At 40.4% G+C, this 17913-nt stretch overlaps 1 protein-coding gene across 1 annotated transcript; it reads left to right on the top strand.

Annotated features, from left to right (window-relative positions):
* The first annotated feature begins 1786 nt into the window (after positions 1-1786).
* Positions 1787-3304, top strand: LOC115146661 (homeobox protein Nkx-2.4-like). Its single transcript, XM_065003289.1, has 3 exons — positions 1787-2156; positions 2595-3028; positions 3074-3304. The coding sequence occupies exons 1-3, from the start codon at positions 1787-1789 to the stop codon at positions 3302-3304; spliced, it is 1035 nt and encodes a 344-aa protein (XP_064859361.1).
* Positions 3305-17913: the final 14609 nt, after the last annotated feature.

The following is a 17913-nucleotide window of genomic DNA, read 5'->3' as shown; positions in this document are numbered from 1 at the left end:
AACGGAGATTGGTGTTGCGTTGCGAGTAATTGATGGCTGACCATGTCGCATCTTCATTTGCGCTATTAGGATACCCTACTTACTGACGTGTCATACTAAATCAAATTATGGTGAGTTTAGACCATTATTTTCCCTCTTCAACAAAGGGAAATATTCTACCATATATGATAACATTGGTGCTTTGGTATATGGATATTTTTTATTTGTTTTAGTGAGTTCTGGTCACCCTAAATGACACTTTGGTCAAGGATGTGAGAAAGTAATACCACCTGAGAGTAAAGCCGTAATAATTGCATTAATTATTAATGTTAATAATTGTTCACAAATAAAGAAAGGCCCATTATCAATAATTTAGACCTCAGTAGTGCTTATGTCTGAGTATTTTAGCTTTGCTTGGAAACCGATAAGTCTACCATTATGAGCTCAATGTCTATACAGGTAGCTAATTGTCCTGTGTTTTGTCCAGTTATAACATTAGCCTAATAAGAACAAATACGATGTCACTAAGTCAAAATCATCAAAACAATCACCACCACCATCTTAATCTTCTTCATCATAACAATCATTTCCCATTGTCTCTTTTCTTAAAATCACTGATTTTAGTCATGGTCAAATATTTTCTAAAACTTAACCGATTAGCCTTGATAAAACAAAGATCAGGCCACTGCAGTTGATGAACTGTAAAATAAATATAGGAAACATAATAAAGTAATAATAATAGCCTAGTAATACCGTCACATTTCATGGCTAATTGTTTTGTTGATTCAAAAGTCATTTTCTTGTTCGGCTTATCTAATGTTTCTGCCTCTGGCGCCTGGGAGTTTACACAAAGATTAAGATGCCAGGTCACGCAGTGGGTTTATGAGTCAGGTGGTTGAGGGCCGGAAAAGGATGTTGTTGCATTTCATCAGTTATCATAATGTGAATTTGAATTCCAATGAAACATGATGAAATAATTGTAATTTATTAAAAGCAATGCATAAGCAGAATATACATCCAGTATTTTATTTTACTTTCATTTATATCTGTAAACTTGAAATAGACAAAAATGTACTTCTTCACTCTGCAAAGTCATATCTTGTCCATTCGGGTAAAGCAAAACAACTTGATCAGATCTAATTGCCTTCAAGAACACAGGTGGAAACAACTTGTAGGCTAGCCTATTCTAGATAGGTAGATCTTCAAGTATTTCTAATATTATATGTATCTAATGTCAATATGCTGTTTTTAATAACTGAAAGCAATATACTCATAAGTTAGGATTGTACCAGTGTACCTCTTTAGTGATGCTCGCTGCCGCCTATGTCTGGTGAACTGCTCTCAAAGTTTCTAGAAAGTATGGAATTCCCTATTGACGCAGAACAACATTACACGTATTATATATAAGCGCAGCTATTGTGCATAACTCTATTATGGATAGACATGTGGACAAATAACAATGTCTAATTCCATAAATTATATGTTAGAAACATAAGTACACAGACTTGATTTGGCATTATGTTCACCTTAATACAAAAGTAACAACATTTTCCTTATCTTACTAAAATGTCGATGACTATTATTTTCTCATTTAGGACGTCGCTCCGCCCCCTGTGTTTGTCGTAAACCTGGCTCCTGGCTACAATAAACCCGAGCTATGAGCACCCAGGGCTCGCCTCCTTCTCCAAGGCGATCAATCGGATCGCAGGCGTACTACAAGCACTCTCTTACGTAGCCATCCACAAGGAGAGAGCTGATACAACAACACGGTTGATCTGCTCAACAAAATCTACCTGCTTTCTGAACCATGTCGTTGAGCCCAAAACATACAACGCCTTTCTCAGTGAGTGATATTTTGAGTCCTATCGAGGAGACCTACAAGAAGTTTAGTGCCATGGACGGCGCAGGGAACCTAACCTCTCCACTGGGAGCTTACCGACAGCCTCAGGTGTCCCAGACTGGCATGCAACAGCACTCCATGGGCCACAACGCCACCGTGGCGACCACCTACCACATGCCACACACTGTCTCCCAGTTCTCGCACAGCGCCATGGGGGGATACTGCAATGGGAGCATTGGCAACATGGGAGACCTTCCGTCGTACCAGGAAACCATGAGAAATAGCGCAACAGCCACAGGGTGGTATGGCGCAAACACGGATCAAAGATATTCAACAAGTAAGTCGTTTTTAGGTTTTGATTCGTTTTTATTGTTTTGTGACTTGTTTTATTTCAATATCACCAAACTTTTAACGACATACGGACAGATTTGAACCAATAACACACTACTCACCATCACTGAGTAGCCTAGGCTAGTCTGACATTACACCATTTTCGAATAAGGAAAAAAGTATGTTTTAATTTGATTTCACAAAATGTGTATTATTATTATTATTATTGGAATGAAATAAACTTGCTCGTTAATGCTGCATAGTGATCTCAGAAACGTGGATGAACGTTTAATTCTGAGCTGAGACTGTGAGAGCTTGTTGACTAACCTACATTTGGCCAATTACGCACGGTATATAGACCATGGCTGAACTACTTCAGGCCAACAAACCGATACATTTGCATTGCTGAATATTGAATGTGCGTATATGTATGTATATTTTTAAGTTTCTAGATTCATGGGACCTTCCACAGGTATGAACATGACTGGAATGGGGACCCTGACAGGCATGGGGGACGCCTCCAAGTCCATGCCACCCCTGCACGCAGCGCCCAGGAGGAAACGACGGGTACTCTTCTCCCAGGCTCAGGTGTATGAGCTAGAGAGGAGATTCAAACAACAGAAATACCTCTCAGCGCCAGAGCGGGAACACCTGGCCAGTATGATCCATCTGACCCCGACCCAGGTCAAGATCTGGTTCCAGAACCACAGGTACAAGATGAAGCGACAGGCCAAGGACAAAGCGGCGCAGCAGCTGCAGCAGGACAGCAGCCTGTGTCAGCAACAACAGTCGCCGAGGCGCGTGGCAGTGCCTGTTCTGGTGAAGGACGGTAAACCATGTCAGAACGGCTCCAACACACCAACCCCAAACCAGCAGCAGGTACAGCAGCAACAGCAACAACAACAGCAACAGCAACAACAGCAGCAGCAGCAACAGAACGGTTCTGGGGTCGTGCTCCCCGCTTCCAGTAATGCCATCAATCAACACCAAAACCATCAGGTCAACTCATTAGTTCAGGCCCAAGACCTGGAGGAAATGTCACCTAGCCCTCCTTCACTCCATAGCCAGATCAACATGGCGCAAATAGACACTTCTGTTATAGACTACACTAATAACATGGTCAGTTCCAACCTCCTCTACGGCAGAACTTGGTAGGACCTACTGTCATTTACAATTTTTATATGTTAACCCGCGGACGAGCCCAAGAGAAAACGAGACATATCATGTTGATATACATAACTGTGCGAAAATGGAGCCCTTGGTGTCTGAGAGGACAACGCGCTCAGGCGCACCAGCTGGTCAGGGCACATTTTCTTGACATTTCTGAAGAGGAAGACTATTTTTGAACATTAAACGAAATTGCTACCCTTGAAATAGATTGTGTCGTTTCTGTACCTTTTCTAATCAATGTGATGGACTTCCTCATGATGTTAACGTTGTCTATGTTGTTGAACGGGAATGCTGCTCCACATTAATGGGACTGTAGGGAAAAGTGAGATAGGTGGGATCAGGTATGAACTCTCTCAAGGTACTAAACCACCACTTATTTGCAGTGATAACCTGGTATTTGATGCTATTAATATTGTAAACTAATGTATTAATTTAGACTTAAAGAAAGTAGCAACTGTATATTTGGCTAACACACGAGAATGCGTTTACCTGTATGCTTGTTTTAAGTCGACTTTTTTGTTATCTTTCTTCTTTTGTCAAAACGAACAAATGCGTGATGGCTGCTGTACATGTTTCAAACCAATTGAACGTTAACAATAAATCACTTGAAGTGCGAGCTATTCCTGGCGAATTACTTTTTATAAGGATCTGGTTGGAGTGCGTTTTCATTATTGTGTGATTGAGACCAAATTGAGTTGGAACGCAAGGTCGATGGGGTAGCCAACATTGTTCACATGAGATTTTGTAGAGGCATCGCAGATGTAGGAGGACCAATACAGTGAAATATTATACCTTATTAAAAATATTATCCATAAAAAGGGGTTTTAGGAAAGATAAAGATACAGCAAGTTTGGCACATTCGTTAGAATAAAAACACTGAAAACACAAGTTCTATATGTTTCCAATATAGTAATAGTGGGATTCCAAAGCTATACAAATAGACTAATCAACACAGAGGTGTATTAGTTCTTAGACAATTAGTTATTAGACAATTAGTTCTTAGACAATTTAAATTCCTAATAAAGCCACCTCTCGTATGCATTAATAATCAAATCAACGTAAAATGTATTCAGTTTGCCTATCATTCAAACTTTAATTGTGGCATTATTATTACTATTTCTATTATTATTATTGTTAATATTATTATGGCAATTTGTTGCATATAATGTAGATCAATATGTAATAACGTGCATAGTTCATAATGCACATTTTGAAGAACATGTTTCTCATCACGCAAATGCTATTACAGCAGCATTTAGACCTGAGCCGCTGACATTCAAGAAAGGGACGTAGGTCTAATATGACCTGATAAAGGACGAATGACAGTAAATTAGGTGTAAATGCAACACCAAAAACGCTAATGAAATGTCAGGATAAGTGTCTTATCAAAGAAAGCTATTTCATCCATGTCCATCGCTCCACTATCGAATCTGTACGGCTATACCAAACTTACTGTGCACACCACATATTGATGATGCAATGTTTTTTTGTTTTTGTTTGTTATGTTCCTAGATTTCTACTCTTAAGTTTTTTACATCACAACTCTATCTGAAAATCTGAATTTACTCAAACTAATACATGATAAAATAATCTTTGACAAAGAATATTTTTTCACATTTGACAGTATTTCTTTAAAATATTGATTTCCCAAAATAAATAAATAAATAAATCACATAACTGCTATTGTAGTTGCATTAATAATTTTCATAGGCATCAAATAATGCATAATTATTATAATAATGTTGGATGGGCCCTTCTAAAACTGTCTGAGAAATCCAAACCCTCTATGATAAAGCAATCTATCATAAGGATGGCGTTTAGTAACCACCCCTTAAATATTTGTATAACACTCTCCAAAACATTTATATTACAAGTTTGCATCTGTCTCTTTCTGTAGTCTGTCTAGTCTTCACCATGATTTGTACTGGACACCTGATAATGGGACATTGGAACTGCAACATATCCATTGGCCATTTAAACAGGTTTGAAAATGATCAATAACAGTTATGATGATACCTTATGATAAAGGCCTATTGCTGTCTCTGCATCCCCTCCCATACAGCTCTATGTAAATGCATTCATCCAAAATACAGACTCCTGGTTGGGGAGTTCTAGTAGGAAAGAAATATGTATAATATTTGGAGAGGTTTGATATGAGGTTCAAAAGTAAGGCACATGCTGGGACAGTTGTTTTTCCTGAAACCAATCATTTCCATATTTAGGGTTTGATTGAATTTTTCTCAACAAACCTTTCCATTATTGTCCTTATGTTTTAGTTGTTGTCATGGCCCACACTAGTAGTCTATGGTCGTCATCTCTAACATTGCTATGATTGTGTCTCACAAGTTATGGGGATGTGCCTTGAATTGTCATTTCTATCATTTAGATATCAAAATCAAATCAAATTTATTTATATAGCCCTTCGTACATCAGCTGATATCTCAAAGTGCTGTACAGTGCTGTATAAGGCCATTCACATAGGGTACGTTTCTCCCATGTATCATATCACAATCAATTTATACCTATTGAATGTAGATACAAATATAATACTTTTATGTATTATACTTTTTCTGAAATATTTTTATTAAAATATGCAAATGAAACGATATCTTATTAAATCTGCAATATGTAACTTTTTGGGCAACCAGACAAAACCCACATAGAAATGTGAGTTATAGACCTACCATTGTCATTGAAAGCAAGTCTAAGTCAAAGTAAATCCGTTCTGTATGCCCATATCTATGCTTCCAATTTGTAAGTTTTTATTTTTCATTATGTAACCTTTATTTTACTAGGCAAGCCAGTTAAGAAACAAATTCTTATTTACAATGACGGCCTACCGGGGAACAATGAATTCAGGGGCAGAATAACATATTTTACTTTGCCAGCTCTGGGATTAGATCCAGCAACAAACAGCTGAAAATATATTTCACAGCTTTTTGCTCTAAAACTACACAGCTGAATCAAATAACAAACTCATCATCAAGTTTGGATTATTTGAATTAGCTGTGTAGTGCTAGGGCAAAACCCAAAACGTGCACCCAGGAGGGGGGCCCCAGAACCGAGTTTGGGAAACCTTGCTCTACACTATACTAGCTTGTTTTGTCACATAAACTGAAATTAGGCGTACTGTTAAGACTTTTTACAACCAGGCAGACCGATTTCTGCATAGTACATCTTCAAATATCACACACATCAATTTTTCTGGACATTGGATGAAGTCACTAAATATTTTGGTTTCATTTCGTTAAGACACTCCAGGACCGGACTGCTCCAGAGCAGATAAATACTTATGTCATATTTTAATCTGTAAAATACATTTTTGACGCACTTTTCCAAAGACATTGTTATCTAGAATAAAAAATGGACAACAAATGAACATTTCCCTTTGGGAAAGTCTGACGAATATATCTAAGATTAACCACAGTATTTGGTGAATGCACATGCTTCTGAAGCTGATGAAGATTAGTTGGCGTGTGGGAAATCTGAATTTAAACTACAAATACCAAACGCTATTTAGACCCAATTACCATTTCTTCAAAGTAAGTTATTAAATATAGTCCAGTTTGTAACACTCTATACAATGGCCATTTAAATTGTGTAATTTAATGTAGAAAGCTTTGAAATTATTTATGTCAGTTTTACAGTGGTTAAAATTCATTAAAATGTTTATGATAAACTTGAGAAAATATAGATTTTCATACGTTTTTAAGATTTTCTGTTTACTTTTTGAAAGTACAATTATTGATGGACCAAAATACCAACAAATATGAAAATCGATAGGTAGATCCAAAAATGGCATTTCAAGTTATGGTGCCTGGCCTTAAATAGAACTGATGGATTGTAGGCACTTTGGGCCTATGTATCTATCTGTATCTTTTGGAAAACTCTTTGTCTCTCCATCTATTTTTCTGCCATCTATCCAGTTGGTATTAATGTACACAATAGTTTACCTGAAGAACAGAACAATACTGCATATAGTAGGGTACATCACACATACAAGGTAAAACGCATTAAAATACATTGAGATATGGCAGTTGTGCTATGGAACTGGAAGGATTTTTTAAATACATTCAATGCCAAACATATAACCATAAAGGATGGATAGTCTTTATTTTCAGTTCATGCACAGAATTTCTCTGGCTCCATTCTTTCCAGTTAATTGCAGGTTACAAATGAATTCTTACCGCAGAGTAATTTGAATCTAGCAAGGGGCCTTGTCTGTGTTTTCTACTCCATTATTCTACTTAATATGTCAGAAGGTCTGATCGTGGAGAAACCTTTTCAAGTTCTATTGATGTGTTCTTCAATTGACCATGGTGACCTAGCAACCTAGTGTGCACTAATTGGCAGGGGCTTATCGTCATTGGCAGTACAGTTTACATCGAAACAAAAATACAACCTTCATAATAAATTCGTTTTGACAAAATGGTCTGAGAAACGAACCTTGCAGAGGCTACATATTTCATTGTAGGTTGTCATACATACACATGACACAAATACTTTTTCATCTGCAGCAGTTATGTAATTAAATTGCGCAAAACGGGATATAGTCATAGAATATAGAATATGTCATAGAATATCCCATTAGATCTTCAGTGGATAAACTACAGGACCTATGTTAACCCTTCCCATAATGATAATGAGTATGAACACTTTTCAAAGGAACAAACTATTTACTATAAGTTATTAACCTGTGACCCTACTCAGAGTTAACACAATCTTTAGAGGATCTTAGGTTATTATAATATCTACTGGAATTACATACGTTGATGGCATTGGATAACAAAACTATTCAATTGGACTGGGGAAAAAGCTAAGAATGATAAAGATATGCTCATTCTCAATTGGTAAGTACCCTGCAGGAATTCAAAAAGGTGGTACAAGCATTCTCCACCCAACCCCCACCATCCACCCTCCCACACTCCAGCTCTCCTTTTTTTTTTGCCAAAGATAGTCCCCAAATCTTGCCCCATGTGAAATGATTAGGGGACGAGCACCGCTTTTCAGTGCAGTGCGAAAGGATGCTTTGAATTGGTAAGTTCTGAGAGAGATTTTAATTAGTGTAATGGCCTCCCATTCTAGCAAGGAGATACAATCTTTCGATTTTCTATGACAAACCTATCCCTGCCTCATTGAGAGTAGTTTGGTGTCCACATAATCGAGTCGATGCAATTCTATATTTATGCAGCTTGAGGGAAACAACCAGCTTTCAGGATCAAAGGAGAGTGTGCGCAATGAAGCAGAAACTGTTCTAATTCTAGTCATTTTCAACAACAAAAAATAGCCTGCAAATAATCATCTTGCGACAGAATGAAAAACAGTTCAAGGAGGTCATAGGACTCAGAAAGCAATTCTCACTCTAATAGATTCCCATGAAATTAAATAAATGAAAACACATTTTACCATTGCCTTTGGTTTGAAGATATAACTGGACTCTCTCTCTCTCTCTCTCTCTCTCTCTCTCTCTCTCTCTCTCTCGCACACGCATACACACACTAACACAGGCAATACTATACTATTCCAGGGCTTAAACTGTCTAATTCTGTTGCTTGCTATGAATAACATTTTAGCAGTATGTGGCGTTGTGAAGCCCAGCAACCTTTTGAAGACTACTCTACTGCACTGCTAGAGGGGGAGATAGAGGAGAAATAACCCAAAGGGAAGCACAGCATCCCTTATTAGAGAACCAGGTCACATTCTCTCCAGTGCCTGCTTGCCTCGCTGTGCTGCCATGTAATCCCCCCTCCAAGTTCCATATGCATTTTATTCAGTTTGTTCATAAGTAGTTAAAGAAACTGTTTTCAGTCGCCACTAATAACTACTGACCTGGAGTGACACAGGCCCACAATGGGTTTGTCAGGCCTGAAACGCTGAACCAAAGAAGCTGATTAGCACCTCAAGAGGTTTGAAGCAAGAATCAATGGCCGGTCTGTCCTGACGCAGAGCTTCCAGCATGGCGCTGATAATGGTGGAACACCATTAGTTATGCCTCATTAAGTCCTGCAAACCCCCTTAAGGGAAATTTGTTTAGCCTGTTCAAAATCTATTACACATTTCAGCCCCCACTGTGGTGCTGTATGGTTGGCTATACCCGAAGGCATCAATAAAGTAAAGGTAAGGCCAAGACATTTACAAACGTATACAGAGCCTTCAGAAAGTATTCATTCATACCCCTTGACTTATTCCACATTTTGTTGTGTTACAGCCTGAATTCAAAATGTATTAATTATATATATTTTTTTCACCATCTACACACAATACCTCATGATGACAAAGTGAAAACATGTTTTCAGAGTTTTAGCAAATTTATTGAAAATGGAATACACAAAAATCTAATTTACATTTGCATTCACACCCCTGAGTCAATACTTTTGTAGAAGCACCTTTGGCGGCGATTACAGCTGTTAGTCTTTCTGGTTACATCTCTAAGAGCTTTGCAAAATTCTTCAATCTCTGTCAAGTTGATTGTTGATCATTGCTAGACAGCCAGGTCTTGCCATAGATTTCCAAGCTGATTTGAGTCAAAACTGTAACTAGGCCACTCAGGAACATTCAATGTCTTCTTGGTAAGTAACTCCAGTGTAGATTAGGCCTTGTGTTTCAGGTTAATGTCCTGCTGAAAGGTGAATTAGTCTCCAAGTGTCTGTTGGAAAGCAGACTGAACCAGGTTTTGCTCTAGGATTTTGATGTGCTTATAACTGTATTCTGTTTCTTTTCATGCTAAAAAAAACTCCTTAGTCCTTGCCGATGACAAGTATACCCATAACGTGATGCAGCCACACCCATGCTTGAAAATATGAAGAGCGTTACTAAGTGATGGGTTGTGTTGGATTTCCCGAAACATAACAATTTAAAATCAGGATAAAAAGTTTGTTTCTTTGCCACATTTTTTGCAGCATTTGCTTCAGTGCCTTGTTGCAAACAGGAGGCATGTTTTGGAATATTTTTATACTGTACAGGCTTCCTTCTTTTCACTCTGTCATTTAGATTAGTATTGTGGAGTAACTACAATGTTGTTGATCCATCCTCAGTTCTCATATTACAACCATTAAACTGTAACTGGTGAAATCTCTGAGCAGTTTCCTTCCTCTCCAGTGACTGAGTTAGGAAAGACGCCTGTATCTTTGTAGTGACTGCTTGTATTGATAGCCCTAACCCACCATCCAAAGGATAATTAATAACTTCACCATGCTCAAAGAGATATTCAGCAACTTATTTTTTGACCAATTGGTGCTCTTCTTTGCTAGGCATTGAAAACACCTCCCTGGTCTTTGCGGTTGAATCTGTGCTTGAAAATCCCTACTTGATTGAGGGACATTAAATATAATTGTATGTATGGGATACTATTATTGAACATGGAATGAGTGCATGCAACTTATTATGTGATTTGTTAAGCACATTTTTACTCCTGAACTTATTTAGGCATGCCATAAATAACAAAGAGGTTGAATACTTACTGACTCGGGACATTTTAGCATCACATTTTTTATTCATTTCTAAAATGTTCTACAAACAATATTCCACGTTTGACATGATGGATTATTGTGTATATATCAGTGACACAAAATCTCAATTTAATCCATTTTAAATTCAGGCTGTAACCCAACAACATTTGGAAAAAGGTGTGTGAATACTGTACTTAGCACTGTACTTAGCAATCATTGGTGGTGAAAGACATCAGGCCCCATTGTGACACATACACTTGGTAAAACATATGACAATGTACGGTATCGAGTTAACACGTAACAAAATTGGTATTTCTACATAGGTAAACTGCTAAGATCCAATCTCATGCTAATAAAGAAGGAGCACATTAAAATAATCAACCATTTCAACGTGTACTTATGCTGCAGGCACCAGGCATGCATGGTTAAGATATGAGAATTGTATAAGAACCATGAGGCTTCATGGCAGGCATGCACATGGCCCAGGCTGACCTAATACTCACAGACGACTACAGAACCACACACTCCGACCACTTGAAATCAGCATAGGGACCAGGGTGGATGGATAAGTGTTTCGGCTGGCCAACCATAAAACAGCTTTACATGCATTCGTAAATTTAATCAGTTCTTTCAGCACATCATCTTCACTATTGTGTATTTGTAATTTCTTGAAGGGGGAATGCCATTCTTCAGTAGACTTACCAGCCATTCTGCTAAATTCTAATTAAAATAAATGATCAGGAAACACTTGAAGAATGTGCCACTCTTGCTCAAAATGTCAGAATAATAAACCACCTACATTATATATTTTAAACATACCAATATATATATATTGGGAATTACAAGGAAAATAAATAACATAGACTTTTTATCGACAGAATGCCTTTGAATGTTCAAAAGGTGAGTACTGAATTGTATTGTGTCAAAAAAATGAAATAAGCACCGAATGGGCCCTCCTAGGCCTTCACAAAGCTTCACTTTTTAGCTAGCAAACAGCTTCTTCCCAATCCACTGTTGCCAAGGCAATGGCCAGCTGCAAGTCTGTGGCTTGTTTGTTTATAGGGGCAGAGTTGAAGAGCAGTTCAATGAAGGCAGGCAATGGGATGTTGGGGATGAGATCTGTGTGTGTGTGTGTCACTGGTGTACCACACACCCCCGCAGCCCCTGCAAGGTGAGGGGGCCCATGGGCTCTGGGGGCCCCCAACCTCCCACCCAAAATAATAATTATTTTGGGGGGGATGGGGGTTGGAGGCCCCCTGAAGTACGTCACTGGTCTGTGTGTGCATGTGTGCATGTGTGCGTGTGTGTGGAGGGGATTCCAATCATTTGCATAGGTTATGTTTGTATGACGGATGTATATACGGATGTATATATCTTAGCCTCTATTCCTCCCATACACGCACACGCACACGCACACGCACACACATACACACACACACACACACACACACACACACACACACACACACACACACACACACACACACACACACTAGATGAGGAGACTGGAACTAACACTGAATAGAGAGGTCCGGCAAAGTAAATGAAGAAGAACCTAAGCGTTTCTGCAAATTTGACATTTGATAATCTCCTCAGCCAATAGCATGGAAGAGTCTTAAAACTGGAGGCACATGAGGCCAAGGAGCCAAAGAGGACCACCCACTTTCTTTTCAATTATCATCTTGCAGCAACCTGTCTCCTCTCCAGCATTCACCAAAAGACACTGCTCTCCAAAGGGAATTGCAATTAGACACCCATTGTCCCCATAATAAGCTTCCAGACTGTAGTTTACAATCCCCAGCCTGAAGACCATGTGACCCTAGGGACAAACAGGATTACACACAAAATCCCCATGTTCCTTTTCTCTCCCCTCCTGAAGAACGACTGTTAGGGCCTCATGTCATTCAACACAGTCATCTACCCAACACACATATTTGTTGGTTTGTCTGCCAGCGCAAGATGCACAGTGACACTTCAAGGACAATTCATGTACGGTGATCTGAGTGTTGATAATGGTTGTATAGATACTTTGCAAAAATAGTTTTAAATATTTTTGAGAGGGAAAAACAATATATATTGAATCTAGCAACATATAAAATCTACCTAGTATCTTGTCATTAACTTCTATCCTTTACACATTGGTTGATATGACCAACAATGACAGTAGAAAGGCCATGGGCCGCCAATTAGGGTAGGAACTACATGGGACAAAAGGTATGTTTCAGACGTCAGACATGTTGGGACAAAAGGTATGTTTCAGACGTCAGACATGTTGGGACATAAGGTATGTTTCAGACGTCAGACATGTTGGGACATAAGGTATGTTTCAGACGGCATGCAGACATATTGGGACAAAAGGTATGTTTCAGACGGCATGCAGACATATTGGGACAAAAGGTATGTTTCAGACGGCATGCAGACATATTGGGACAAAAGGTATGTTTCAGACGTCAGACATGTTGTGACAAAAGGTATGTTTCAGACGTCAGACATGTTGGGACATAAGGTATGTTTCAGACGTCAGACATGTTGGGACATAAGGTATGTTTCAGACGTCAGACATGTTGTGACAAAAGGTATGTTTCAGACGTCAGACATGTTGGGACATAAGGTATGTTTCAGACGTCAGACATGTTGGGACATAAGGTATGTTTCAGACGTCAGACATGTTGGGACATAAGGTATGTTTCAGACGGGTTGTTTCAGACATGCAGACATATTGGGACAAAAGGTATGTTTCAGACGTCAGACATGTTGTGACATAAGGTATGGGAGACATGTTGTGACAAAAGGTATGTTTCAGACGTCAGACATGTTGGGACATAAGGTATGTTTCAGACGTCAGACATGTTGGGACATAAGGTATGTTTCAGACGTCAGACATGTTGGGACATAAGGTATGTTTCAGACGTCAGACACGTTGGGACATAAGGTATGTTTCAGACGGCATGCAGACATATTGGGACAAAAGGTATGTTTCAGACGGCATGCAGACATATTGGGACAAAAGGTATGTTTCAGACGTCAGACATGTTGGGACAAAAGGTATGTTTCAGACGTCAGACATGTTGGGACAAAAAGTACGTTTCAGACGGCAGACATATTGGGACAAAAACTATGTTTCAGACGGCTATCATATTGGTGTGTGAATGCTGCTGGAGTGTGTATTTGCCTTGCTTTAACCAGCTGGCCATATGAAAGGCAGAAAGGATACATTGACTCCACCCCACAGGGGGTAGTGAAAGGGAAATTGAACTCTGTTTTAACTCCCTCTCCACAATGCACCACATCCAATCAAAGAATCACCCAAATCCATTTTGTCCTGTTGTGGGTGGATGGACAGGGACAGGGAGGGGGCGAGGCTGAGGCGCACCAGCACCCCTCCACCCCACCCCTCTAAATGTCCTGTCCAGCCGGCCAGGCGGCCACACTTCACAGCTAATTACCAGAGAGATACACTGGCCAGTCATAATCAGCAGGACAGAGTTATAACTGCCCTAATCAGGTATAATCCCTGCTTTGTGTTACTACAACCCCCTCCCTCCCCTGCCTCCTCCCAAAGACTGCTTACCATTTCTATCTGTATTGATTAAGGAAGAGGGGGGGGGCATCATTTGGGTGTTTGTCTGTCAATACTTGTAAATCTATGGCCAGTCTACGGAGGAGGTTCAGTACTGTTGTGCTAAAGCTTCTGTGACAGACAGGCTTGTTAAACTCTTGCTCTCATCTCTTCTTGTTTTCTATACATTCAACTCTATTGTCTGTAATATATTTTCATCACTGACAAGAATACTGATCATGTAATGCAATGTCATATAATAGAGTTATGGATCATAATTACTGTAAGCGGCAACTAAAATGTGTATATTCCATATTAACAGACTCCTCCTCTCTCTTGGGAACTGAGAGTAGACATATCAAAGTTAAATGCTTTCAGTCTCAACATCAGTCATGTGGAATTTACACAGTTCTTGAGATAGGGGGTAGCATATGGTATGTGGAAGTGTCATAATCTCAAATGCACCCATTTGGAAAATGAAAACAATGTCTGGCTTATTACCCAATGCTTTTAGGAAAGTCTACTTTATGACTTTTAATGCCTCTTTTTTTTATTAAAACCAGCGTAGTGTTAATTACTAATGTACAAACGCTCCGAAATGGGGTGGCACAAAAAGATCCAGCATTGTGACGCACACATTTGTCTGAAGTGATCATTCAGAGAAGAATGTGTACTTTGTAACAAAAGCCCATTTTATGAGCCATTGTGACAACCTGGAATTAATGTCAATGTAATAGTCCGGTGGCCATTTGATTAATTGTTCAGCAGTCTTGGGGATAGAAGCTGTTAAGGAGCCTTTTGGTCCTAGACTTGGTGCTCTGGCACCACTTGCTGTGCGGTAGCAGAGAAAACAGTCTATGACTAGGGTGACTGGAGTCTCTGACAATTTTAACGGCTTTCATCTGACGCCACCTACTATATAGATCCTGGATTGCAGGAAGCTTGGCCCCAGTGATGTACTGGGCAGTACACACTACCCTCTGTAGCGCCTAACTGTCAGATGCCGACCAGTTGCCATACCACGCGGTGATGCAACCGGTCAGGATGCTCTCGATGGTGCAGCTGTAGAACTTTATGAGGATCTGGGGACCCATGCCAAATCTTTTTAGTCTCCTGAGGGGGAAAAGGTTTCACCATGCCTTCTTCATGACTGTCTTGGTGTGTTTGGACCTGTTGGTGATGTGGACACCAAGGAACTTGAAACTCTCGACCCGCTCCACTACAGCCCTGTTGACGTTAATGGGGGCCTGTTTGGCCCGTCTTTTCCTGTAGTCCACGATCAGCTCCTTTGTCTTGCTCACATTGAGGGTGAGGTTGTTGGCCTGGCACCACACTGCTAGTTCTCTGACCTCCTCCCTATAGGCTGTCTCATCATTGTCAGTGATCAGGCCTACCACTATTGTCAGCAAACTTAATAATGGTGTTGGAGTTGTGTTTCGCCATGCAGTCGTGGATGAACAGGGAGTACAGGAGGGACTAAGTACACACCCATGAGGGGCCCCAGTGTTGAGGATCAGCGTGGCAGACGTATTGTTGTCTACCCTTACCACCTAGGGTCGGCCCGTCAGGAAGTCCAGGATCCAGTTGCAGAGGGAGGTGTTTAGTCCCAGGGTCCTTAGCTTAGTGATGAGCTTCGTGGTCACTATGGTGTTGAACGCTGAGCTGTAGTCAATGAACAGCATTCTCACATAGGTGGTCCTTTTGTCCAAGTGGGAAAGGGCAGTGTGGAGTGCGATTGAGATTGCGTCATTTGCGGAGCTGTTGGGGCAATATGCGAATTGGAGTGGGTCTAGGGTATCTGGGAGGATGCTGTTGATGTGAGCCATGGTCAGCCTTTCAAAGCACTTCATGCATACCGACGTGATTTAGGCAGGTTACCTTCGCTTCCTTGGGCACAGGGACTATGGTGGTCTGTTAGAAACATGTAGGTATTACAGACTCAGTCAGGGAGAGGTTGAAAATGTCAGAGAAGACACTTACCAGTTGGTAGTCCATCTGGACCCGCGGCTTCGTGAATGTTGACCTGTTTAAAGGTCTTGCTCACATCGGCTACCGAGAGCGTTATCACACAGTCATCCAGAACAGCTGGTGCTCTCGTGCATGCTTCAGTGTTGCTTGCATCGAAGCGATCATAAAACGAATTAACCTCGTCTGGTAGGCTCTTGTCACTGGGCAGCTCGCGTCTGGGTTTCCCTTTGTAGCCCGTGATAGTTTCAACCCCTGCCACGTCCGATGAGCATCAGAGCCGGTGTAGTAAGATTCAATCTTAATCCTCTATTGACGCTTTGCTTACTTGATGGATCGTCTGAGGGCATATCGGGTTTTCTTAAAGCCTTTAGCTTGATGCGGATGTTGCCTGTTATCCATGGCTTCTGGTTGGGATATGTACGTACGGTCACTGTGGGGACGAGTCCGTCAATGCACTTATTGATGAAGCCGATGACTGAGGTGGTATACTCCTCAATGCCATTGGATGAATCGAGGAACATATTCCAGTCTGTGCTAGCAAAACAGTCCTGTAGCATAGCATCCGCTTCATCTGACCACTTCCGTATTGAGCGAGTCACTGGTACTTCCTGCTTTAGTTTTTGCTTGTAAGCAGGAATCAGGAGGATAGAATTATGGTCAGATTTGCCAAATGGAGGGCGGGGGAGAGCTTTGTATGCATCTCTGTGTGTGGAGTAAATGTGGTCTAGAGTTTTTTTTCTCCTCTGGTTGCACATGCTGGTAAAAATTTGGTAAAACTGATTTAAGTCTTCTGCATTAAAGTCCCCGGCCACTAGGGGCGCCACTTCTGGTTGAGTGTTTTCTTGTTTGCGTATGGCCTTATAGAGTTGCTATATACTTACTATATACTGTATGTATTTGAGAAGGCCTTGGGTGGTGGATCCACTGTGCAGTAAAATAACATTGGTTTCTGACATGGACTCAAATCTAGATGTATGCTGAACCATCTCATCACATAAACCAGTAGCCTACTCTACATCCTGTCAACAATAAACTGCAAATGCTAATTCTCTCCCTCTGTGCCTAAATGATGCGTCTGACATTTTCTTTCCGCAGTGGGAGAGACACTACTTAGGCACTTTAGGAGGAAAAAGTAGGTTGTCAGAATGTACAATGCGATTGAATTTTAATCCGAGTGCTGAACTGCAGGAAATGGATGAGGTAATTACAGTACTTTTCAGGACTATAAGGCCATAAATTAAAATCTCCAACAACTTCTCAAGTGACAACTCATCTAATCAGAAGGACAATCATCGAGAGGCCTTGCTGTTTACTGATTGCGCTAATCAAAAATGCCTTCTTCAAACACAGCTAATTGGTGAGTTTACCCACAGAAAGGAAAGGTAGACATGAAGGGGATATTGTCGTGATTTGAGGAACCCAAATATCCCTATTTGCATTGAGTGCCACCAGAATGCACTTGACTCCCACAAGTTATCAGCAAACCAGACAATTATTCATCAGCCACAAATTGGTACATCAAAGTCAAATCAGAGAATTACCGTCAGGAACACCCCTACGCACCAACTGAGAGAGAAAAGGTAGTCTTTGATTGACCGCATTGCCCTTCCTGAATCTGT

The sequence above is a fragment of the Oncorhynchus nerka genome, linkage group LG18 (genome assembly GCF_034236695.1).
Source record: "Oncorhynchus nerka isolate Pitt River linkage group LG18, Oner_Uvic_2.0, whole genome shotgun sequence".
NCBI lineage: Eukaryota > Metazoa > Chordata > Actinopteri > Salmoniformes > Salmonidae > Oncorhynchus > Oncorhynchus nerka.
Note: the sequence above shows the minus strand (reverse complement) of the source record. Positions and strands in the feature narration are given on the sequence as shown.